Raw genomic sequence first — 23471 nt, forward strand, 5'->3', positions numbered from 1 at the left:
ACGGAGCCAGCCAGGCAAGGCGTGGTCTTGATGGGGCGTCATGGACATCAGACACACCGATCACGGCGTCTCGTCCCTCGTGTCATACCAGGAGAGAGCTTGAACGCTCTACCAGATATGCTATGCATGTATCTATCGAACACATCTAAGTCCAGTCCAGGCCCGCTGTACGTGAGTGGCTGAAAGTGCAGATTTACTCAATCTGCGTGGTTATTGATACCAGCCTGCTCTCCTGTGACTGGCTCACCGTCCTAATCTGCTGCGGGAGAGGGCCATCCATAGCTTGACCCCCAAGCCACCAGTTGTTATTTTTTCGTCCCCCTGTCTCTCCCGATATCTAGGCCCAGTCGAACTAGTGTTCTTTGAGCTATTCAAGTGGTCTATCACCTTAGTCCGCGGTTGAGCTCAAGCTCCCCTACCAGCAGATAAAAAGCATCGACTCCCCAAACTACTCTTCTCCTCAATAACATCCAAATTCTCTTACTTGAAATACAGCTCACCAAGATACCCCAATTGAATTCTAAGATACCCAAAACCTTGCAAATATGTCCAACCTTCCATCTGAGCCTGAGTTCGAGCAGGCCTACAAAGGTATGTTATTGCCCCTCTACGATGATATCACCGAGCCTTATTACCCCGCCATCGCAGCACTATCTTGAAATCAACCACAACGCAAGTAACTTGTGGTGCAAATCAGATAGTCGATTCAATTCATTCATCCGAGACTTCTCTCGACTCCAATGTATTATACAGTGCGCAATTGTCGGATATGCAATAGGGGTAGTAAAGGAGATAGGCGGACTCGCAACGGCATGTAGACACACTTTCTAACATCTTTCCACAGAGCTGGCCTCAACTCTCGAAAACAGCACACTTTTCCAACAGAAGCCCGAATACAAGACTGCCTTGAAGGTCGTCTCTATTCCAGAGCGTATCATCCAATTCCGAGTCGTCTGGGAAGATGATAAGGGAGCACTCCAGGTGAACCGCGGATACCGTGTTCAATTCAACTCTGCTTTAGGTCCATACAAGGGTGGTCTTCGCCTGCACCCAACAGTCAACTTGAGTATCCTCAAGTTCTTGGGTTTTGAGCAGATCTTCAAGAATGCTCTGACTGGACGTGAGTACCATCTCCCACGTGATAAAAAGTTTAGCCGGACTCGGAGCTGATAAATTTGTCTCACAGTGAACATCGGTGGTGGCAAGGGAGGAGCCGACTTCGATCCTAAGGGAAAGTCCGATCACGAGATCCGAAGATTCTGTGTAGCTTTCATGCGTGAGCTGAGCAAGCACATCGGCGCCGATACCGACGTACCAGCAGGAGATATTGGTGTTGGAGGACGTGAGATTGGATACTTGTTCGGCGCATATAGGGCTGAGAAGAACAAGTGGGAGGGAATCCTCACTGGAAAGGGTGGAAGCTGGGGTGGATCTCTGATCAGACCTGAGGCCACTGGTTACGGTCTCGTATACGTGAGTTTTTCTCATACAGCAGAGGCAATGAAGGAATGCTAATGATTCCTCAGTACGTTGGACACATGATCGCCTATGCTGGACAAGGCTCTTTTAAAGGCAAGACCGTTGCCATCTCCGGTTCCGGAAACGTCGCTCAATTCGCAGCACTAAAGGCTATTGAGCTTGGTGCCACCGTCGTCTCTCTCTCCGATTCCAAGGGTGCTCTTGTCGCCGCTGAGGGTGAATCATTTGCTCCAGAAGATATTTCTAAGATCGCCGAGCTGAAGCTCAAGCGTCAATCGCTTACCGAGTTCAGCAGCAGCAAATACAAGTACATTGACGGTGCCCGACCATGGACCCACGTCAAGGTTGACGTTGCACTTCCTTGTGCTACCCAGAACGAGGTTTCTAAAGAGGAGGCTGAGGCTTTGGTCGCCAGCGGAGCTCGCTTTATTGCTGAAGGATCCAACATGGGATGCACACAAGAAGCCATCGATGTCTTCGAGGCTGAGCGAAAGTCCAAGGGAGACAAGGCTATCTGGTACGCACCAGGCAAGGCCGCCAACGCAGGTGGTGTCGCCGTCTCCGGACTCGAGATGGCTCAGAACTCTGCCAGAATCAGCTGGACCAGCGAGGAGGTTGACGAGAAGCTCAGGGGCATCATGGAGGCTGCCTTCAAGAACGGTTTGGAGACAGCGAAGAAGTACGTTGAAGCTAAGGATGGCGAGTTCCCATCGCTGGTCGCTGGAAGCAACATTGCTGGTTTCGTTAAGGTGGCCCAAGCGATGTTTGACCAGGGTGATTGGTGGTAGGTAGATGCTGTGCCTCTTCTAGACTTGATGTTTCTGTATATAGTAGACGGGTTGGGTCGGATTGGGATGGGATAGCCTTGCTTCTTATTTTGATGATCATTTATGAATAAACAAATGAATAAACCTGCTGAACACATTACCTGGTGGTGCAAAATCAACAGGACAATTGGACTTCAAAATCGAGGCCACAGTAATCAAATAATCCTGACCGAGGTAGTCGGCAACATAATTTATCGTCCAAAACACAGGTACATGGTTCGAGCTTGGAGGTTCTCACTCCACAATCAAGCAAGAACATCATCAATACCAGCGATATCACGCAGAGACATAAAGGTACAGTGAGTGGCCTATGTGTTCTAGGTTGACACGGGAATAATTGATACTCTTGAATTTTCCGGCAGGAGGAGCGGGGCGGGAAAACTTCGAGCGAGCTAGCGTCGCTAAACCCACGCGGTTTGCTTTATAACAAAACAACTTATATCAAGCTGACCATTAGAAGCAGAAGCTGAGCGTGTGGCTATCAACTCTGGCATGGCCTCTATATTTTCCTGGAAAACTTAAAAGAAAGACCAAACCGGCCTAGCCTTAGCGGAATGCGTGACCTTTGCTGCGGGAAGAGATCTTCCGCGCGGAATCTGCACCTAACAACAACATTCCCAAAATCCTGAGCGCGACGACGTGGGAAGGTGAACTGCCCGACGCGGAAACAATATACCTGTCGCAGCTGATCTCGAGAGTCCCGAGGAAGACAAGAAGGCGACAAAGTGGTACGCGCTGGTGAGGAGGACTCAGATCAGGTGAGTCCTTGTCGCGAAGGAGGTTTCGCTCCGACCCCCGCCCCGCGCCGCTGTTTGTTCCTGTGACATTCAAGGCCTCGAGCTGACCATTGATAGATACAACCACAGTATCAATTCCGGTATGGCTTTCGCTGAAGCGTCCGGCATAGAGAGCTCTTCAAACTCGAATGCAGAAATGTCCGGTAGTGGACATAAGCGCAAGCGGACTCCGATTGATGAGGGAAGACAGTCCGCTCCTCCTCCCGCCCCCCATTCCGGCGGCGTAACTCAGATCAACTACTTGATGAGGGCGAAGGCGGAGAGGCTTAAGCTTATTGAGGGGGATAGCGAAACTTTCAGTGATATCTTGGGTATGATTGATGATTATGAAGGTTAGTTTTATTGTGTGGGTTTCCGGGTCTGGGTCTGGCGATGTGCTGTGACTTTTATTGTCTTCGGAATAATTCTCTTGATATTTGAAGGTCCGATATGTAGCTTGAGCTCGTTTGTGGTACTTGGATAAATTAGTCCGAGTGATTTGAAGTTCTGAACTGACTATTTGATATGTAGGTGTTCTTCAACGTCACGAATCACTTGCCGCAAATCTTGGAGCGAAATTGGTTGGACCTCTGCTCCTGAAGTCCTTCGAGGTAAGCCAAATATTCTCACCTCTTATCCTTTAATTGAAGTTTGGTTTCTGGAGCTATTAAATTCGCGGAAACACAATGTCAATTCCCTAATATCCATTTCTATGCACGTATCGAGTTAGGCGGACCAAGGCCTGGAAATAATCTTTTTGAAAGGTCCTGGCCTCGGGTGCTCGGTTGATGCCCTTCTATATCACTACAGGTATATCGCGAAACTGCTAGGACTAAAAAACTAATGTTCAAATCAGAAACTGTTTGATGGCCCTATCAGAACTATCACAGCATCGTTTGCTCTAGAACAATCGCCAGTGTCATGGCTCGATGTTGTCACATTTGCGCGAACAAACCCATTGGATTTCGGACTTTCTGATAGCGGTTCAGGTGCGAAGGCTTGCCGATTTTGGATCAAAGGAGGCCAAGTTGAGATCTCTGAGGATGACTATCGACTAGTCATGTCTGGTGGTCCTGAGAGAATGATTCCAACTCAAGCACTTCCAGAAGATGAGACAGCCGAACTCGAAACACTTAATATCTTGGAAAATAGACTTGTAATGCTCATCAAGAGAGCGGATGCTGTTGCCAGCAAGGCAAGACAACTCAACTACCACCTCAAAGGTCGTAAAACCGCAGTTCTGAGCAAGAAAGTAACCGAACAAACTGGTAACCTAGATCCGGAGAACAGGAATTTTACGCCTCAGCCTTTCTCACATACTAGTTCACGATCAAACGGCGAGAGCTTGAAGATCCAACAACATCTCCTCGACCAATTCACAGCAGCCCGGAGACAGTCCATACCACACGGCCGGCCTAAAACAAGCAGTCGTATACCTACAATTGAAACCCCCGGCTTTCACACCTTTAACGGACAGGATCCAGATTACCGACGACTATCCCATCCTCTGACAGTATCAGAAGACGGCAACGAGGGCCAGTACCGCGTCCTCATAGCCTCTAAAATCGAAAAGCTCAGCCGTGGCGACCCCATCTACCCACCATGTGATAGATGCCGGCGTCTAAAATTCGACTGTACGAAACACCTCACGGCCTGTCAAGCATGCACGAAGAAGCACGCTAAGTGCTCCTGGAAAGACATTAAAGACGGCGAACTCGAGTACATGCCTCACCTCCCAATAGTCTCCCAGCATCAAGATCCGGAAAGCAGGCAGGCTAGTGCACCGTATGAAGAGAATCTAGACCCAGGCCTGAGGACAGGAGCAGCTGCGGCTACGGGGCCGGGAGTAGGGATAGGAGGCCATCCTATGATAGCGCAGAGCTCGGATCAAGGGAGTGAGCATGCGGTTTTGACGCAGATTGCTACTGCGGCGGCAGGTCGATGAACTTCTTCTGCTTCGCAAGCCCGGCACAGAGCGAAGACAAAGGAGAAGAAGAAAGAATTCATAGTCAGATTCTTGTTTAGAGTTAATAGAGCACAGACAGAGAAGAGAAACAAGCAAAGAGAAAGCACAGAACTTAATATGGAATTTTTGAGATCGTGGCGTATAGAATATCAATGCTACCTCTGTACAAGCAGTCGTATTTGTATACACAACCAGTTAGCATCAAGCTCTGTCTGTAACTTCTCTCTTCAACAATTTTCTTGTCCCCGTACCCGCTGTCAAAACGAAAATTCCTACCTAGTATAGAACGGGGGTCGAGGCTGGGCCTGGACCCCACGTCCAATAGAAATCCTTACCCTTGCCGCGACAAAAACAAAGGAAAAGAAACATATCAAGCCAACGATTCAAAGATATACCCACTTTGAACGCCCTGTCGCTGTGTCCAAATTTTGGTAGCACATCCCTATCCCTAATAATCCAGACCGATTTCGGTTTTGATTTCGCTTCCCAATCTGTTGGAATTTCAGCACAGACGGACGGATCTCGGAATCGGAATCAAGAAATCCAGATCCGCCACACCTGCCGCGACAAGTGGCATGATATTAATACTCTTGTTGTGCTTCTTTACAGATCTAGACTCTTTCAGAGGTACTATAGTTTACTATGCATAGAAATTTCTGGTATCTTGTAGTAAACTCAAGACTCTCTCTCTTGTCTTGCGTATATATATAGAAGTTGTTAGTATCGTACCAGTAAACAAATAACAAGTGTATATCGATATACGTTAAAAAATCAAAGGTTCAATTCAAAGGTGTTCAAAAGTGTGTATTGTAAAGAGTGTCTAAGGGTCAGAATATATACCACCTCTCGAACAGCCCCCGGCTAGCCTCCGAAGGGGGTCCATCCCCTAACTTGGGTTACCTGTTCCCCCTAATTGCCCCCTATATTTCCATGGTATAGGTCTGCGGACCAACAATTACGTATATCAATATACACTTGTTATCTGTTTACCGGTACGATACCAATAGTACGGCGGGCCACGACCCGAACACCCACATAACAAGAGAAGTAGCAATTCAAGGCACAAGGAGTACTTTGATACAAAGAAGCAGATCAAGCAAATCTTGAGATATCACATATCTGAAGTACGGGATTTATCAAATAAGGGGCGGAGAAGAGAATGGATTAGATAGAATTTCTCTAAAGAGCGTAGTTATCGTGATAATCCTAAGTGGTGTGGTAGTGATAATATTGGAAAGGAGTGACAGTTCGAATCTCGAAGTACCTACCACCACCCAGCTGCACTGGTAACGTGACCTCCACCCCACTACGCCAAGCACCAAAATCAGGTGGCCCTGACACAATAGTAGTGGCAAAATATAAGAGAGTAGCCCAAAATAAATTTCTTTCTAAATTGTAACGCCAACAGATCTTATGAAAGTGTCCTCTAAGCCAGCAACTCTGTTTCTATTTACGCAACTAGCTAATCGCTCTCATCGTCATCTCCACCACAGCAAACGTACCGGCACTAACGGGCATAGCTCTCAAGAGAGTCGGTCCAATCCCCTTCCAGAAACCCCTTAACCCCTCTGCTCTAAATGTCTGCTTGAAGCAATCATTCATACCCTTGAACTTTTGCTTTTCTCCAAACCCGTCACTCTGCATCTTGCTCTTGACAACATCAAACGGATAGCTGGATAACCATAAGGCCTCACCTGCTAATCCTCCGTAAAAGGCAATCTTGTAGCTAGGGATCTCTTTACGGTCGATCTTGTTGCGCAGAGCATCTGCGTTCATCATGTATTCGAAAGCAAGAAACCACACGCCGTAAGCTTGAGCTTCTCTGAGCACAGTTACGGCCTCGCCACGGTAGAGGCCCTTCAGGACACCTTCATAGGCAGATAGTTTGCGCACGCAATCCAAGGGACCGTTATATAGCCTCGCTGCCCCGTGTGGCTGGGTCTGCAACCTGATTCTGACATGCTCGATAGGGCCAGAGATTACCGAGTTCGCTACACCTGCGAAAGCACCAGCAAGATAGTACTGACCGTAGGAGAGGCCTGGGGAGAGTGGATTCTTGCTAGTGTTGTAGGCTTCAATGCGGCGGCGGGCTTCATGGAAGGCTCCGAATTGGACCGAGACACAGGCTCCGATACCAATGAGGGGAGTAAGGGTGCCTTTGTAGAAGGCAAGCGCCCCTTCTTGAGCGTAGATCGTTTTGGCGGCAACGAGAGCATTGGGATATTGGGTTGTTGTTTGGAGTCGGACCTTGACTATGTCGAAAGGTTGTCCTGAGAGGGCGTAAGAAACAAATTTTCGTAGCACACGAGAATGGAGCAATAGTAAGGAAATGAGACAAGGAGAAAGATGATACTCTCTTGATATCTATCTTTTAATAGTGAAGGTACTATCGCTCGGAAAGCTTAACAAAACAGGACAATATCACAGTCTCAGGCTGTTGGCCACCCGTGATACTAGATATAAACAGGAATTGAAGACGAACAGTTGGCCGAATGCTTAGATGACAAATGTAGGAATAGTCAACTCACCTAGAAGTACCTGAGCAATCCCACCTGCTGCTCCAGCAAAGAGATCCTTCAATGTTCTCACCATTCCTCCCTCCTCTATCTCAGCAGCTGCGTCTGCCATCTTGAACTACCCCTCCTCTTGAACTTGAAACCTCCCACTCTCAACAGCTTCTAGATCGAGCAAGGCTTGACTCTGAGTTGAGTGATTACGGAGTAAAACGCTTGTTAATGTTTGAAAGAAACGGGCCTTTGGTACCTATGTAAACAAAAGGGATCCAGAAATTGTGTCTGGTTTGGGGCGTTTGCGGTGTCGGCGTCGGCGTCGGCGTCGGCGTCGCCCGTGGATGATGTGCTCGTTCGCTTAAGCGTGCCAAGGACAAGCTCGAGTCTCGAGTCTCGAGTCTTGGTAGGTAAATTTACGCAGTCAGGCAGTAAATTACAGTACGAGAGTACGAAAGCACTGCACTGTACTGTGTCGTTGTCTCACCGCCTGGAGTTGATTACCTAAGGTAAGGTAAATAGCGTCCTGTCATGAACATCATTCTTTCTTATCTGTTTAGAATGGTTTGAGACATTCAATCGCGGTGCGGATCTTTCCTTCTTCTTGTTCTTCTCTTCTTCTTCTTCTCTCAACTACTACTCACTTCACTTTCAGAGCACTTAACTCAAATAAAGATCCGACATCTCAATACTGCAGTACGAGAGTACCCATACTATCATCGTGATCTCTAATTCACATTGGCAGTATACCTTGGCGCCTCAGGCCGAGACGGTGATTCGCTGCAGATCCTGGACATTCCAAGAGCGCTTCTCTCACGTGCATCGGGCTCCCCGACTAATTGTTGATCATGCTTCTATTTTGGAGCATTTGGCCCCTCCAGCTGATGAGCTCAGCCTTCTATTTTGTACTTATTTACCATCCCTCCTACACACCTTCTGACATCTTAGGATTCCTGCCGCCTATTCATCCGAAACTCTTCTACAAGTGTTAGAATCAAATCTTTATCCGATTTCACTAGAATTCATCAAGCATACGACAAATCTCATCGACATGGTTATTCTTGGTGGACTTGAGCTGGTAGCAGTAGGCTACATCATACATAAGCACAATCAGAACAAGAAGGAGAAGCAGCGTATAGAAGAAGAGGCTGCCGCGCTTGAGGAACAACAATACCGTATATTTCCATCAGATGGACGGGGCCGTCATTCACAATCGCATCACCGACGAAGACGGTCGCATAGTCGCAGGAGACATTCAGCAGATGGGAAATACAGGAAAGAGAGTCCCAGACCACCGATGCCAGTAGCAAGGCCGCCACAATACAGCAGCGCGCCTACGCCGATTCAAAAGCCTCTTCAAATGCCAAATAACCATCCGCAGCTTTTGCACCGACCAAATGCTCCCCCACAACCTCAGCAGAGACCGCAGCCTCAATTTCAAGCACAACCTCAGCCTCAAGCGCAATACCCACCAGATATAAAGTATGGATGGACAGATGAGCCTACTAGGCGGCCGTCACAACAAGATCCACGTTTCCCACCGACAGGCTGGCCAGCGCATTGGGAACAGTCCAGGACAGAAAACACACCGAGGTATCACAATTGACGATCTCTTATTAGCTGAACAGCCAAGTCAGCAGGGCACTTGATTCAGACGTAGAATTAGTATAAAATATTCCTTATTTCCATGTTCCTGCATTTTAAATCGTTACCTTCTTTCAACTACGTGCAATATGGCTTCTTCAAGCTCATTGCCGGTCCCTAGCCCCCCTGTAGTCTAAATATCGATATTAACGCTCCAAGCTCTCCTACTCCTGTAACAACACGTCTTTGACCTCGTCGTCGCCGTCAACTAGCTAGTTGTTGAACCTCCAAAAACACCGTCTTCAAAGCGTCAGCGAAAGCGTACTTATCATAGGGGTTATGAACCTCCTTCACTCCACCACGAAATGCTACCCTATATCGTAGCCCTCTTGTACCTACGGCATCATCTCCATATGTTTTCAACGAGGATTTCCATTGGAATGGAGACATTAACAAAGAGATGGCAACCTTTGGTGCTAAGACTAATCGACAGAAAAAGTACTTACGGAAGGCACATGAAGTGATATTATCGAGTTGTGAGGTGGGGGATGGTTTTAAACTACTAGACATCCTGGAACGCCTTTTAGTAGCTCGCCTTCCCTCAGACGTCTCAATTGACGATCCTCCTAGTCTTTTCCGTATGTTTTTCAGTGAGGAACAGTTCTAGAGCTTCGCAGATTATACTAATAAGTATACTCGATAGTAAAGGACACAGAACCCAGATACTAAACGCTCTGCCTTCAAGCCTGTCAGCGTACACGAAATCAAGGTATATATAGCCCTCCTTATCTTTATTAGGTGCCAGGGTAATGGCAGACTAAAGGACCACTGGGAGAAGCCAACTCTCACCTCTCCGATCCACCATATGTAGTTCGGGAGGTACTAGGACGTTAAGAAGTTCTTCAAAATCTCTGATATTAACGAAGCAAGCAATAAGATGTAACTGGCTCCCCTGTTTCCTTTGGCTCCTTGATTCTGCGATTATCAACGCCTTCTTGCTTTGGAGATGGGAGCTAAAATCAAGGGTTATTGGTCGATAATTCGAGTACCAACGGTCTCACCGGCACTTTAGAGACTACCTCATTAAAGAACTCGTCGGCGCAGTTTTATTACGGTATACGGCTTCTCAACATGTTATATAAGGCCAGTCTACTCGATTGAGGTGTTATTATTATCGATTTAAGTTCTCTAAAGGTCATATGAAAAAGGAGGAGATTCGACAGAGCTGTGGGGAGTGTTCCTTGCCTCTTTGTAAAGGATGCTTTGAAGCATACCATTCCCACCGATTTTAGAGTAGTTTTAGTGTTTTTTAACATTTACAGTAGTTACTTTTGGAAATTTATATCAGATACGAGTTGCTTCCATTTCTTAAGCTTTAGGCAGCAGATTTTGCGTCATTCGTAAGGTAAACCTCATTTATTTCTTCTGATTTGCTCCACAGTTGCAGTACTAGTTATCTTAGCTACTCCACTCCAGCGTGCACGTTTAAAAAGTACCTTTTCGATATGGAAGGGATATAGGTATTCAAATCATGTCATTAGCCCGTCCTCGTGTTCGCAATGTCCAAAACCAGGATGTCAGCAGCTCCAACTTCCGTCAAGTCGTCCATAACTGTTGCGATTCTCTTTTTCTCCACCATCGAACTAACAGCAACCCATCCTTCTTCCTCTAAGGCGTTAATGGTTGGCGCTCTTCTTCCAGGTGTAATCTTCGTTGCGACAACCAAGTTTACTCGTTGAACATTGTATTGACAGAGAACGTATTTTTGTGCGGCTGCCTTAGTTAGTAACAATAAATGTAGCACAATGCCATGACTCACTGATAACACCCCGGATTCTCGAAGCAATCAGATCAACTAGCTGTGGGTTTGATAGGTTCTTTGACTTGACCAAAATAGCCGTACTTGACACAACTGTATCAATCGCCTTGAGACCTGCAGCTTTCATGGTCTCTCCGGATTCTACTAACTGTAAGTATGTTGAAAACTCTAACAACGCACTTCACTTACCAACAAGATCAACAATACCATCAGCTACACCTAGAGCACATGCAGCTTCGACACTTCCACTAAGTTCAATAATCTTGGTCTTTAACTTGCGCCTTGAGTGTTTGCTATTCGTCTCTTCAGCGGATGCGGCTGCTTCGGTCTCCAAAGCGGCAAAATAATCTTCGGCCAAGTGGACGAAACTTGTACCAATATTCTTTCCAATCAAGTCAGATGGCTTTACGTATTGACCCTTCTCAGGCACCTGGACTTGCAATTTGCAAGAGCCAAATCCTAAGTCCATCACTTCCTCGCAACCCATTTGTCCATCATCTTCGACTGGTGTTGATTTGCCAGATTCGGCTCGTTCCCTCCTCGATGACTCGACTAATGCGGCATGTTCTGCAACTGTGTCACGTCCGGTAATACCAAGACTTACTCGACCTTCTCCAACAAAAGTGGGAATATCGGCGGCTGGGAGGAAGACAAGGGCGATTGGCAAGTTCTTGACGAGGGCGATGTCGAGTCGTGATTCTCTTCTAAACTGAATGTCTGCGCCTTCAAGTAGATTGAGTGCAGCCTGCAGAAGTCGGCCCTCTGAAGGGTAATCAGCTTCGAGACTCTATAGGGAGACCTTTTAATGTTGACTCACTCTTTGGCACTGCAAACAGTAATCGGCCTTCTAGGCTTGAGGGATTGTCAGCAAAGGACTCATAAAGCTCACCATCGTGAAAGAAAGGCATTTTTGATATCTTACTGATTGACAAGATCCATTGCGACGTAAAGTTGGGGAAGACTGGTTTTCTATACAAGAACAAAGGCGGGCGTCCGATGGCGGGGTACCTTATTCACTCACGTCGGGAGAGCCTGCTCTCACTGCGCACTGTTTATGCCGGGCGAAAACACTAAGGCCAATAGCGTCGTATCACAGGTTGATATTAACGGCGAATGCAGGTCGGGTTGAGAGAGAACGTAGGGTTTGCAATAAAGTGAAGTGGTGTAACTAAAGTGTTGTGTTGTGTTGTGTTGTGTTGTGTTGTGTTGTCTCTGCACATCAATGGAACTTTTGTAGATGCCGAAATGCCCCACGTTGGCGATGACTGGCTCCTGTCTCCTGGATTCCTGGTGAACGTGAAAGGCGGCTGGCGGCTGGCGGCTCGCGGCAGGCAGGGAAAACAGGGTATGAAACGTATTCGTACCTTACCTAGGTAAGCGAAAAGATGTGGGGCAACGTCAAAAGGCGAGGGGCAGCGGTTCAGTCTGAGTGGTGAGTGTACCTCCGTACCTACCTAGCTACCTACCTAGCTGCCTAGGTACCTAAAAAGTATCTAAGGTACCTTACCTTAGGTAAGGTAAGTGTTGGTAGAATAGCTGTCACGCTATGAGTCACGTGATTGTGTACGGGCTACAACTTACTTCCTGTGACTCGAACGTCTGAGGATTTTCTAGCTACTTATACAAGTCTAAAATAGGTATCAACATTAGAGAGTATTAGATATCGTAGAGGACCTGTCTTTATTTAAAACTTGACCGCTAACTTCCAGCCAACGCAACAAGCACGACTCCAAATGAAACATCCGACAGAAACAAGATAACACACTGTAGTCCAAATAACCACACCATAGTAGTGCCCACCAGCCACTTGAACCAAACTTCCAGCAATCGGAATGCCAGTAAGTGTACCAAACGAAACCACTGTATAACAAGTAGCATAGTATCTTCCGTATTCATTAGTATCGCAAAGCTGACCCACACAAACTGGTGCAAGTGACACATTAGACCCAGACGCAAAGCCAAAGATGAGAGCAAATAAAATAGAGAGAGCTTTAATTACGGCTGCGTCTGAAGAGGACCCTGCCACAAGGAGAGATGCTGGTAGCCATAGGACTAGAGTCATCGCTGCGCAGAGAGCAAGTGCGGCAATCATGCTGTTGAACCGACCCCTAGGGAACGAGGGAGTTAGCAATTGCTTTAGAGGAACGTTTTAGAAAGCGAACAGAATATATTTACAAAAGATCTTAAGACATTCGGACAAGGAAAAGATAGGTTTCCTAATACTTACAGTTTATCAGAGACTAGACCAGGTGCCCATCTGCCAATACATGAGCCCGCATTCATGATAGCGATAATCTGGTACGAGAACTCTTTGGACATAGCACCAGTCGATATAGCGAAGGAGGTAAGGTAGGTGATAGGTACGAAGAGCGCCCACTCCATGAAGAAGATTCCTAAGGCAACCGACACATACGATTGCTGACGAAACATACTCAAACTAGGAGCCATCTTCTGGTTTGGCTTAGGAGGTAGCCGCGAGCGGACGAGCAAAAGCGTCATAGCGCAGCAAAAAGCAACAACAAAGCCGATGATCCTAGTAGCCCAGGCGAATCCAACCATAGGAAATAGCTCTTGCAAAGCCAATGGAAAAATGATACCGCCTAGCGAACCTCCAGCTGCAGCAATACCAGTTGCTGTTCCACGTTTTTCATTGAAGAAGTGTCCTACTGCCGAGAGAGCAGGGGTGAATATTAAAGACGCGCCGATGCCACCAAGGACTCCAAAACAAAGCATAAAATGCCAGAATTCAGTACAAGAGCCAAGTAGTAGCATACTGGTGACTATGCATATACTTCCGATGAGGATAAGGACCTTAGGCCCGCGAGCGTCGAATATTGGTCCTACTTGAACACCACCAAAGAATCCGAGGAAGATGAAGACACTAAAGATCCATCCTATAGTTCCTTCATCGTATGCTTTGAGTTGGTGCTCTTGCAAGTAGGAGTGGAAAGTCCCGACAGTGTTCCTTGCAGTTTGTTAGTCGTAATATTCAATATCACGAAATCTTAGGGTCCACTCACATCATGCCCAGGGTCACGGCACAACCAAAGCAAGATCCCACCACGACAAGCCAAGCGCGGAGACCACCTTCTGGATAAGAAGACTTTATGTTGTCATTTGGCGACGTTAGGAATTTCTTTTCCGCCGATTCTTCTTTGTTACGATCCACATTTGTTAGGACGTGAAACATTTCGTCAGCAGATAACGCCTGCTTATCCTGGACTAAAGCATGGTCATGCTTAACTGGTACAGTTGGGTCTGTTGATAAGAAGATTCTTGCTGAGCTTGAGGATCTTTTGGCTGCTTGTATCACAGGGCTTGCATCTTGTTGGACAAAGGACGTCCCATCTGTGGTCTGGGTTGGAATGTTGTTGACAAAGACATCTTGCCCCGTACACGGCAGAGGCGCGGAAGTTTCAACCGTGGACGTAGTTGGCATCATTCTTCGTAATCAATGTAATATACTACACAGAGCAGACCTTACACGGCTCAAGACTTGTATCTTAGACGTTGTTGGAGTGTTGAATCGTAGAGATGTAGAAGGGGTAGATGTTTTCGGAGGTGTACAGGTAAGCGAGATGAAAGTTGACTATTAAGTTAAAAACAGAATAGAATTCTCTCAAAAATTTGCGTGAAAGCTTTCTTTTCCAAATAGGAGTGAAATATTAAGAGTTAATGGAAGAAAACCATGGGGGATGATATAAGTTTTGATTTTCAAAATTTCCGCCTGAGCTATCCCTCTCGGGGACATGTAGGGGGATCTCTTCCTCTCGGGGACATTGCAACTTTTGATTATTACTGTACGTCACAATACGTAACAACCACTCAAGCGACGCGGCTGAGGTGTTGTGAAGAAACTTTGCACCTTAATCTCAATGAATTATAGAGGGAAAAAACAAGAGCCCTTAGAGTCCTAGCTAGGAAGAGTCAGAATCCTTCCTTATATTAAGCGTTTTTTCCGGAGAACGGGGACGCTGTCACGTGGAGGCCCGTGCGCATACCTCTTTACGGCTATACCTTTACCTACCTACCTTTATAGCTTTATAGCTCTCTTTACACACACACTTGCAAAATGACGCCTACAGACCTCCCTACAAATCGTCTACGCTGTTCTAGCTGTAAATCCTTCCGCGAGATTGCTGATTATCCCCTCCGAGGCGACGGCTATCGATTGTTAATATGCCGCGTGTGCTAGACCCGGAAACGCGAGCAGTACTATAAGTAGGCTAAGGGCGAGTTTATCTAAGGGAGGCACGATCAGCGAGTGCTCTAGAGGCAAGAGAAAGGGATTTACACACCGGAGGAGCGCGCGAAGTTAGAGGCGATATATAAAGAGCAAGAGGAAGAAGGCCGGCGCTAATAAGAGCTCTCTAACAACAAATATCAGTGGAATCAAGAGGAGAGGCAATAGGAAATCGAACAGGACCGCGTGTGGCTTAATATTGATATCTTTACAGATAAAATATCCTTTGATTCTAAACCGTAACACGTACAATTGGAAATACCCTTGGAAATACCCCCGGGAAGGTTTGATAGCTGGCAAACCGCTGGAGAGCTCTGGGAATCGCAACAACCTGTCCGCGAGCCTACCTGTGAGTCTACCTGCGAGCCTACCCTTGAATCTACCTCTCTTGCCGAAGCTTCTACGGTCTCTACTGAGTATTAAACCTTTCCAGACGACGATACGGACTATTATTACTTAAGTTACGCGCAGATTTAACCTCCCTCTGCTTTCGGACGCTTCTTTACCTGTAATATATGCCGGAAACATAAGGCTCCCTCAAATCAAACTCGCAACACACGCCGGAGGGTTCAAACAAAAGAGTTAAGAGCTACACGACAGCTGCAAGAGATAAAGCTTTAAGAGCTTCTACAGAGGTGGTCTGATATCGCTAGAGAACAGGAGTTACGTCAAAGGTATTAAATAGCTCGATACAACTCTATTTGATTCCCGGCAGGGGTCTTATGGAGGCTGTTAGAGGTAGTTGATTATATAGGTAATAGAAGTTATACTTAGCAAAGGCACGCTTACAGGTCAAATCGGTGCAAGCTTGTGAGCGGCGATTCGACTTAAATCAACATTAAAAGAGCATTCATTTACAGTAGGTCCCCCTTAGAAATGCGATGATTCACTTATGTATTTAACTGTAAGAACGTAAGGCACAGGGGCACAGTTGACAGGCTCATAATAGCATTAAAAAGAACATACCTTTACAGTAGGTTTCCCTTAGAAATGCAATGATTTAGCTATGAACTAGACCGTGGCAAAGCGAGGTTCCCTGGCCCTGTAACTTGCAGAGGGCCGCCGGGGAGAAGACCTCGTATAGCATACATCTCTTCCGGAGTATACTGATATATTCGACTCCAGAATCAGTGAGCCCAAAGATGACAGTATCATATGTCTCTGTATTCCGCATCATAGCCTTCATTGCCGAGAAGTCTAGCTTGTTCAGAGATTCCCATGCTTTCATCGAGGACTTTGTAGCCATCAAAGAAGAGATGCGCTCGAAGCTAGGTATCAAGAGTCCTCCATCTGGCGGACTTAGGGATTTCTTCGACTATAAGATTGAGTCTGATTTCTAGTACAGAGATTGTAAGTGCATGCGTGAAACTCGAGCATCAGCAGAAACTGATATCCATAGTTAGCAAGGCTCGCAGAAGTCACCAACTGAATGAGGATGTTGGTCCATTTCCTGGTATCCATATTCGAAACCCTCGTCTGCGAAACAAAAGTTCTCTGACTGTAATAAAGCTAGAACAACCTCGAAATCACCCTACCACCTACTCAGCCAATTGCCTCCAACCGAACGTCTTTCGCGCTTTCCTTGGAGAGTATAGATGATATGTCAGACACCTGGCAAAGAAATTCGATGCAAACGTATACTTCGGCGTAGAGCAGAGTACCGAGGGAGGATACTGGATATAGGTAGAGGCTCGACATGGAATCGAGATCACGCCAGCGGTGCAGAATCAGTTGGAGGCAACGCATAAGTTGCTGCTAGCGCACTCGGAAGTGAAGTGAGATATGGTACCGCATCTGGCGGATTTCCTGGTCGATTATACGCGCGAACAGCGAGCAATTCGGTCGGAGATAGATGAGAACCAAGCGATAGGCGAAGATAATCCAGTGGATACTCAGTAGAGTGGCGCTGTCTCAACGCCTAAGACTGAGGTGTAAGCGGTCTACTCTTTAAAGCGTGCAATGGTTGTCTCAGACGATAAAGAACAGGAAGATATCAGACGCCGTCGAAAGTCTCCACGTCCGCAACCACCAGCCTCAGCCCTGTACAAAGGGTGTGCGAAATTATATAGTGCCTTTCACGGAGGTTTCCAGCGAGACCTGAATAAACGAGGAAGAAAGAATGGCCCAACTCTAATGACAGGAGAGAAGAAGAATGACAAGCTGAAGCGGGGGTAAGGGGGGTTTTTGTTAAGGAAAGGGGTTGAACGAGAAGTATTCACACTTTGTAAAACTCTGTTGGTTTAGTCATGTCCACAACACAAGGCAGATCTCTCCCAGAAGACTGAACAATGGTTCTGAAGTCACGTAGCTCTATCAGAATTTTCCAGTCTCGTTCATACAAGTTTTAAATCAGAAGGTGACCTTTGTTGGAGAACTGCGTGTTAGGTAAGGATCGTCTGTTCGTGTCAGGTTTTGCAGATAGAATACGCAAATGGAATGAACAAATTGTACATCAAGAAAATTCCTTGGGGAACATAAGCATGTTTCTGCCTAACATGTTTCTCTTTGAGTTTGAAAGTGCTCTAGTGGGAAGAACATGTCCTTTGAGCTCCTTGATAGTGTCTGATAGTTGGATGCTGGTGAGCGGTGGATGGAAAGAGCGTGACGCTGTCCACTGAAGACGGGAAGCCTACCTAATAATGGAAGGTAAAGCCAGGTGGCCAATAATAATACAGCTGGTGCAGTAGACATCTGATTAGGCATCACGCCCCACCAACGCCGAAAGCTCCCTCAATGCCGACCTCTTCCTCACACCTCCGGACTACGATCCGGATATCAACAAGATCAAAGTTGCCGGCGGATGTTCTATCGTGGAATGGGAATTGGCAGGCTGGATAAACCAAACATATGATGTGAGGGGCTGGTTCCAATAGTACTGCCGGTTCTTCATGGGAAGGCGATGTGACGACGATGATAGACAGGTCTCGAGGTGGAAGAAATGCGTTGGAGCTACCGGGAGGTGGAGGAGAATGTTGTTGAAGAAGTATGTCAGTGCTGGTGTGAGAGAGGTGTTTGAACATGGGGCAGAAGAGGAACAAGAAGAGGTCAGCCCGGTGATGCATCAGACTTGTCATCATTAGGCGTTCTGCGTTACTCAAGAAGTATTGGACGAGTATTGGAAAACAGGGAAGTGAATAGGGTGGACTTGCACTGGGAAACGACTCAATGTTGGAGTTCCACGATCTCGATGGGACTGAAGCTGCTTGTTAAGCAATCGAGAAATAGGTCAGAAGTGAAGACATCCTTCTCGGTGCTGATAGCTGGCTGACAGTCGACTAGCGAAAAACTGGGGCTTTCTGTGTGAGAAGCCATACGTTTCTCAAAAGGCAGATTCTAAGGGTTGATGATGGATTTTTCTTAGGTCCGAGAGGTGGCAGAAGCCTCTCGTTGTGACTCAAATCGGCTCTAGCGGATACCGTGGCGACTTCACTGAAATTTCTTTGTCAAATGCCGAGTGCTTTCGATAAGGGTGATCTACAATTCCGTTGTTGGCCAGGTGCTTTTGGAATCGATGCTACTTCTGGGTATTTACTAAGCGACTTTCTGGAAAGGATTTCGATCCTCTTCAATGTACTATTGAAAGGTATAGAGCATGTTGAATTCGTTACTGTTCTATAGACGGGAAAGCTCTAGCTAATATAGTACTGGAGAGTGCACGGTTGTAATCTCAACATATTGCTCCCTTCTCAGATCTGTAGTCCTTCGAATCAAGAGCAACAATTGGCGTTCTTAGTACTCCTGCGGCTTCTAGAACCTTGTTCCCTAGTACTAGTTCCTCCGGGTTCTCCTTGTGGAAATTTCAGATAGCTTTCATACATGGACGGATTTCATCAAGATTGAAGTTTTTTCTCACCCTTCACCTATTGTCTTCACGATTCGGTGTTGTACGTAGGCGTCAGGAAATTCTCATTCGGGATCAGTTGCCGGTTGTTCTACGTCAACCCATTTGCCGCACTCGTTCTGCTCTAGTGTCTCGCTGATTTGGTCGTCGTCTTCACTAAGCCCGTCCTGTACCTCATCGTCTTCTTGTTCGGCATTACCGGTCTAGTTTGTTCCGGCCAGTCTCCAAATTGGAAAATATTTGCTCATTTCCCCCTTCTCACGTCTTGTCAGACGTTTTTCTCCTTCGATTTCCGATCGTGTCCGATCGTGGTGTTTTCCCAGTACTGAAACGTGGAAGACATTGTTGTGTACCTTTGAGAACCGCGATGCTGTAGGTCTACCGAGTTCAAGCTTGCAGTTCACAGGCCCTATCTTTTCTATGATTGTCCAAGGTCCTGTCTCCCTCGGGTCTAGCTTGACTCTTCTTCTTGTTGAAACCCACGATGTCGAGGTTCTGTTTTGTTGTCTTCAGCATGACTTTGTCTCCGACTTCGAATGATATATCAATGTGGCGTCGGTCGAATTGGGTCTTTATTTGATCCTTCAACTCTTCCAGGTTTTTTTTGAGTGTATCCAAAAGCTTTCTCATCTTCAGACGAGTTCACTACTCCGTAAACACCTTCTCGGACGCTGCTACAAAAGTCTACCCTAAAGGCGAGAAGTATTTCGAGGATAGGTATGCCGCAGCAGATTCGGCTCTATCAATGCCCTATTAAAATGCCTCAGTAACCTGATGCGTGACATACGCCTCCACGTACTAGGAAATAAACGCCATCGTGAATTGTCGTGAAGTCGTAAAGTCCCTGACTATTATTTGTCTTTAGAAAAGAGTCCAAGAAGAGACACGAATTCCCTCATCTGTCGTAATTTCTATTCTGGGAGATAGAAATGGGAAGTAGCTCAAAATTGGCCAATGTACTTCCGAGAATCCCAGACGTAGACTCGCTCGTCCCAAGCAGTAGTAGCAACCCAACCCTCAGCACCAAACATACACCAGTCAACACCAGTAACGAACTCAGTATGATTGTTCATCTGACCAAGCTGGCGATACTGACCTTGACTGCCTATATCGTTGACGCCGATTGCAGTTCCGTCGGTCCAGATTCTCGCAGTCATGTCATACGAGCCAGAAAGGAGAACGTCAGAGAAGTGAGGAGACCAGGCCAGCTTGCGGACAGCATAAGCGTGTCCTTGGAGGGTAGCTATTGCACTAGCAGCAGGGTTGCGGAGATCAAAGGTACGGATTATCTGATCCACACCAGCTGTAGCGATGATTGAACCACGGTACTTGTTCCAGTCGTGGGTAAGGCATTCGGAGGGTAGAGCTCGAGGAGGTTGTGTAATACCGCTAGAGCGAAGAGAGGGAGGAGATCCGTGGATAGGGATTAATGAGACCAAGTGGTTAGAGGCAGAAGAAGGTGTGCGGATATCAAAGACGCGGAGGTGTGAGTCTGAGGAGACAGAGGTGATAACAGATGGCGAGAATGGCGAGAAAGCACAACTGTAAGTGCAGCTGTGAGTTGGAAGAGTAAGGATCGACTCGGCACGAGTAGGAGACCACTGTATCAACAAAAGTCAGTTCAACTCTAAGAGACCGCGGCGTAGCAGGGTACTTGCCAGCTTAATAGTACCATCCCAAGAGCTCGAGACAAAGTTGTCCTTTGAAACCAGGTTCCAGCTAACAGCATAGACCTCGCGCTTATGCTCATTGTAGTTGACGAGTGGGAGAGAACTAGGTGTATTGCCGTCATACATACGAACAACTCCATCGCCGCATGCAACAACGAAGTGGTTCTCGTGGGCCTCCGACCAGGTAATACCGTAGCAAGCGTCGTTTGTATCGAATCTGTAGAAGGGTTAGCTTTGCCTTTGTTTGTCGAAGCGGCTGGATCGACTCACTGGTTGAGACAGGTAATAGTACCATTGGGCGCAATTCCTAGGACATAGGCACGACCGTTTCCGACCAAGCCATAATTGCTAGCTGCAGCGACAGCGATCTTGTCACTGTGGAAGGGCGAGTACTTCAGATCATAGCCATTGTAGCCATGCGTACGAAATTCCATGCTTTAGAATGATGCGCGCAGTGGAGATCGTACAAATGCAGCTGCGTTGATACTTAATTGTAGAATCGAGAACAACTGAGCCGCAGTGAATTCGAAATACGGTATCTCAGCCTTGGGGTTTGACCTCGGCTAGCACAAGCGGCAGAACGCTCCCTGATCACAACTAGTAGGGCGGCAGGTTGTTCAGTGAGTGTGGATTAAATACGCCTGCGAACTCCTTATAGCTCCAGCAGGGTTTTCATTGGTTTATCCTTCTAGAAAGCTTCACAATATTGATATACCTTTACTATTTGTTTACCAGTAAAAACCGACAAGAAACCCCTACCAATTCTCCCACACCCCAGCAGGAATAACTGTCCTCATAACAGTCCAGTGCCCACCCGCGCTCTTCTCCTGCCAGCCCCTAAAGCTCTCCGTCGCATTCTTGTACAAAATTCCTTCTCCTTCCTGCACTTTAAACGCGCTGTAATCAACCTCATGCACAGGCACTAAAAACGCTTGTCTCGCACGACTACCGAGGAAGTCTCTAGAGGTAGCAGCCCGAAAGGTGAGTTTTCCTGGAACAGGGGACGGTGACGATAGTAAAGAGCCAGGGGGAGAGGAAGAGGGGGTATTAGTGCAGAAGATAACCATGTTAATGAAATCGCGGCCATCGTCTGCGATTTGTTCAGGTGAGGGTTGCGCGGATTCTCTGAAGATGCGGCAGGCTGGGAATATGAAGAGAATAGTTTGGACGATGATACGCGCAGAGGGGAGGAGGAGATCACCAGCGTAGTTCTTAGGGGTGGAGTGTTAGTCGATTTCAGATGATTTCATTGGGATAGATGTTGAAATTAAGAGGAATAACTTACAATAGCAATCACACCGCCAGGTCTAAGTATCGAGTTCAGATCTTGTAAGAACTCATATGTAAACAAATCAACCGGCTCAGCACCACCTGTGAACACATCGTGTACGACATAATCGTACTTTTCGCCTAAGCGCGCCACTTCTGCTACGTAGGAAACAGCGTCGGCGATGACTTTCTTGTGATTTTTAGGTAGAGCGAAGTATTTTGACGCAAAGTCGTGAACAACGGGATCGATTTCTACGATTGTGGTCTGGATTCCATGGGCCATGAGTGCGGCTGGTGTGGTTCCTATACCGAGGCCGCTGAAAGGAGGTTAATCGGGCTTATATTCATGTTCAAGGAGGACTTACACAACAAATGCTTTAGCTTCCACATCTAGAATAGGTGGTTCGACTTCTACCAGTCGGACAGCTTCAAGCATGACGAAAACTCCGTATATAGGTTCTGGCATTGCGTTTCGTGAACTCTTGACAAGCCACTCGCCGCCGAGAAGACTGTGATCGCATCTCATGACTCTGAAGCGCTGCTCTGCACTCTCCAGGATAGATATGTACCCGGTAAGAGACTCTTGCCTATCAATCAACGTCCAGTTCTGTGTAACTAGAGTTGAATTGAGAACAGATGTCGTGTATGGCAACTGGACATGGACATTGAAGAGTGCTGTGTGTAGGAGTGCTGGTATAGTCAAGAGGAGAAGTTTTGAAGGTGCGAAGAGCGAATAGAGACCAGTGAGCAAGATTTGCAGTCCAAGTCTGGTCTGGAAAAAGGATGCGCCGATGCTTCTTGAGATGCTGTTCATTGACACATGTTCTATGCCTTTGAAGAACGAGTAGGATAAGATCCCCGGCATAGCATCAGCTAACCACTGCGCCCTCCCAGGACTCATCTCTAGATCGTCGAGAATCGTCGCTGTGCACGAGACTGAAAGTAACAGCAGTGGCAAGAAAGTAAGAGCCTCTGTAACAATCGGCCCATAAACTCCTCCTAAAGCACCACTGACTTTGAAAAGAAAAAGCTGCACCACAGGTATATACGCTGCGATCAGCGGAAGTAGCTGATAAGGCTTGACCGGCAACTGCCTCTTGAGAAACAAATTCGAGGACCATCCTAGAAAACAAGCAGTTATCACCCCTTTCGAATGCAATATTGACGATGGGATTGCACCATAGACAGGCGACAAGGTAAGCAGTGATACGTTCGAATATACAGCTGCAAGGGTGAGGAGTGTCCCCGATTGGATTAGGATCCAAGCCTGCTCAGCTGCCCATTTCCCCCATGTCTCTTCCTTTGCTTTCAACGCGAGAGACTTTAGTTCTTTCTCGAAGTTTTCCTGGGTAAGGAGTGGTTCCTTTGGCGGCGTCACTTGAGACGATTTCGCCATAGAAGATCTCGTAGGTCGAGTCATGTCTGGTGGTGATGGTGTCGAAGGTCCAAGAAACACGAGGTATCCTTTCGTACCGTACGTAGTAAGGGAC

At 46.9% G+C, this 23471-nt stretch overlaps 6 protein-coding genes across 6 annotated transcripts; 3 read left to right on the forward strand and 3 right to left on the reverse strand.

Annotated features, from left to right (window-relative positions):
• Positions 1-545: 545 nt before the first annotated feature.
• On the forward strand, positions 546-2267 carry ONS95_012760 (uncharacterized protein; the record flags this gene model as incomplete). Its single annotated transcript, XM_058506407.1, has 4 exons — positions 546-591; positions 845-1120; positions 1187-1473; positions 1527-2267. The coding sequence occupies 4 exons, from the start codon at positions 546-548 to the stop codon at positions 2265-2267; spliced, it is 1350 nt and encodes a 449-aa protein (XP_058358934.1).
• A 482-nt stretch (positions 2268-2749) lies between these two features.
• On the forward strand, positions 2750-5646 carry ONS95_012761 (uncharacterized protein). The gene is made up of 4 exons (XM_058506408.1): positions 2750-3064; positions 3161-3435; positions 3614-3693; positions 3939-5646. The coding sequence occupies exons 2-4, from the start codon at positions 3186-3188 to the stop codon at positions 5025-5027; spliced, it is 1419 nt and encodes a 472-aa protein (XP_058358935.1). The 5' UTR covers positions 2750-3064; positions 3161-3185; the 3' UTR covers positions 5028-5646.
• An 860-nt stretch (positions 5647-6506) lies between these two features.
• ONS95_012762 (uncharacterized protein) lies at positions 6507-7676 on the reverse strand (the record flags this gene model as incomplete). Its single annotated transcript, XM_058506409.1, has 2 exons — positions 6507-7318; positions 7577-7676. The coding sequence occupies 2 exons, from the start codon at positions 7674-7676 to the stop codon at positions 6507-6509; spliced, it is 912 nt and encodes a 303-aa protein (XP_058358936.1).
• A 260-nt stretch (positions 7677-7936) lies between these two features.
• ONS95_012763 (uncharacterized protein) lies at positions 7937-9212 on the forward strand. Its single transcript, XM_058506410.1, has 2 exons — positions 7937-8251; positions 8301-9212. The coding sequence occupies exon 2, from the start codon at positions 8607-8609 to the stop codon at positions 9159-9161; it is 555 nt and encodes a 184-aa protein (XP_058358937.1). The 5' UTR covers positions 7937-8251; positions 8301-8606; the 3' UTR covers positions 9162-9212.
• Positions 9213-10676: 1464 nt separating this feature from the next.
• On the reverse strand, positions 10677-11866 carry HIS1 (ATP phosphoribosyltransferase (ATP-PRTase) (ATP-PRT); the record flags this gene model as incomplete). Its single annotated transcript, XM_058506411.1, has 4 exons — positions 10677-10912; positions 10959-11099; positions 11148-11720; positions 11776-11866. The coding sequence occupies 4 exons, from the start codon at positions 11864-11866 to the stop codon at positions 10677-10679; spliced, it is 1041 nt and encodes a 346-aa protein (XP_058358938.1).
• Positions 11867-12538: 672 nt separating this feature from the next.
• On the reverse strand, positions 12539-15996 carry ONS95_012765 (uncharacterized protein). The gene is made up of 3 exons (XM_058506412.1): positions 13979-15996; positions 13186-13923; positions 12539-13066 (listed from the first exon to the last, which is right to left on the reverse strand). Exons 1-3 carry the CDS (start codon positions 14398-14400, stop codon positions 12643-12645), a joined length of 1584 nt encoding a protein of 527 aa, XP_058358939.1. The 5' UTR covers positions 14401-15996; the 3' UTR covers positions 12539-12642.
• Positions 15997-23471: the final 7475 nt, after the last annotated feature.

Source organism: Cadophora gregata (genome assembly GCF_030347475.1).
Source record: "Cadophora gregata isolate MNR1 chromosome Unknown scaffold_6, whole genome shotgun sequence".
NCBI lineage: Eukaryota > Fungi > Ascomycota > Leotiomycetes > Helotiales > Ploettnerulaceae > Cadophora > Cadophora gregata.

Coding starts and splice junctions, on each gene's coding strand:
- ONS95_012761 (XM_058506408.1), top strand. CDS start 3,186: ATGGCTTTCGCTGAAGCGTCCGGCATAGAGAGCTCTTCAAACTCGAAT. Junction 3,436..3,613: donor TATGATTGATGATTATGAAG/GTTAGTTTTATT, acceptor TTTGATATGTAG/GTGTTCTTCAACGTCACGAA. Junction 3,694..3,938: donor TGCTCCTGAAGTCCTTCGAG/GTAAGCCAAATA, acceptor TGTTCAAATCAG/AAACTGTTTGATGGCCCTAT.
- ONS95_012763 (XM_058506410.1), top strand. CDS start 8,607: ATGGTTATTCTTGGTGGACTTGAGCTGGTAGCAGTAGGCTACATCATA.
- ONS95_012765 (XM_058506412.1), bottom strand. CDS start 14,400: ATGATGCCAACTACGTCCACGGTTGAAACTTCCGCGCCTCTGCCGTGT. Junction 13,924..13,978: donor GCCGTGACCCTGGGCATGAT/GTGAGTGGACCC, acceptor ACAAACTGCAAG/GAACACTGTCGGGACTTTCC. Junction 13,067..13,185: donor GGTCTAGTCTCTGATAAACT/GTAAGTATTAGG, acceptor CTCGTTCCCTAG/GGGTCGGTTCAACAGCATGA.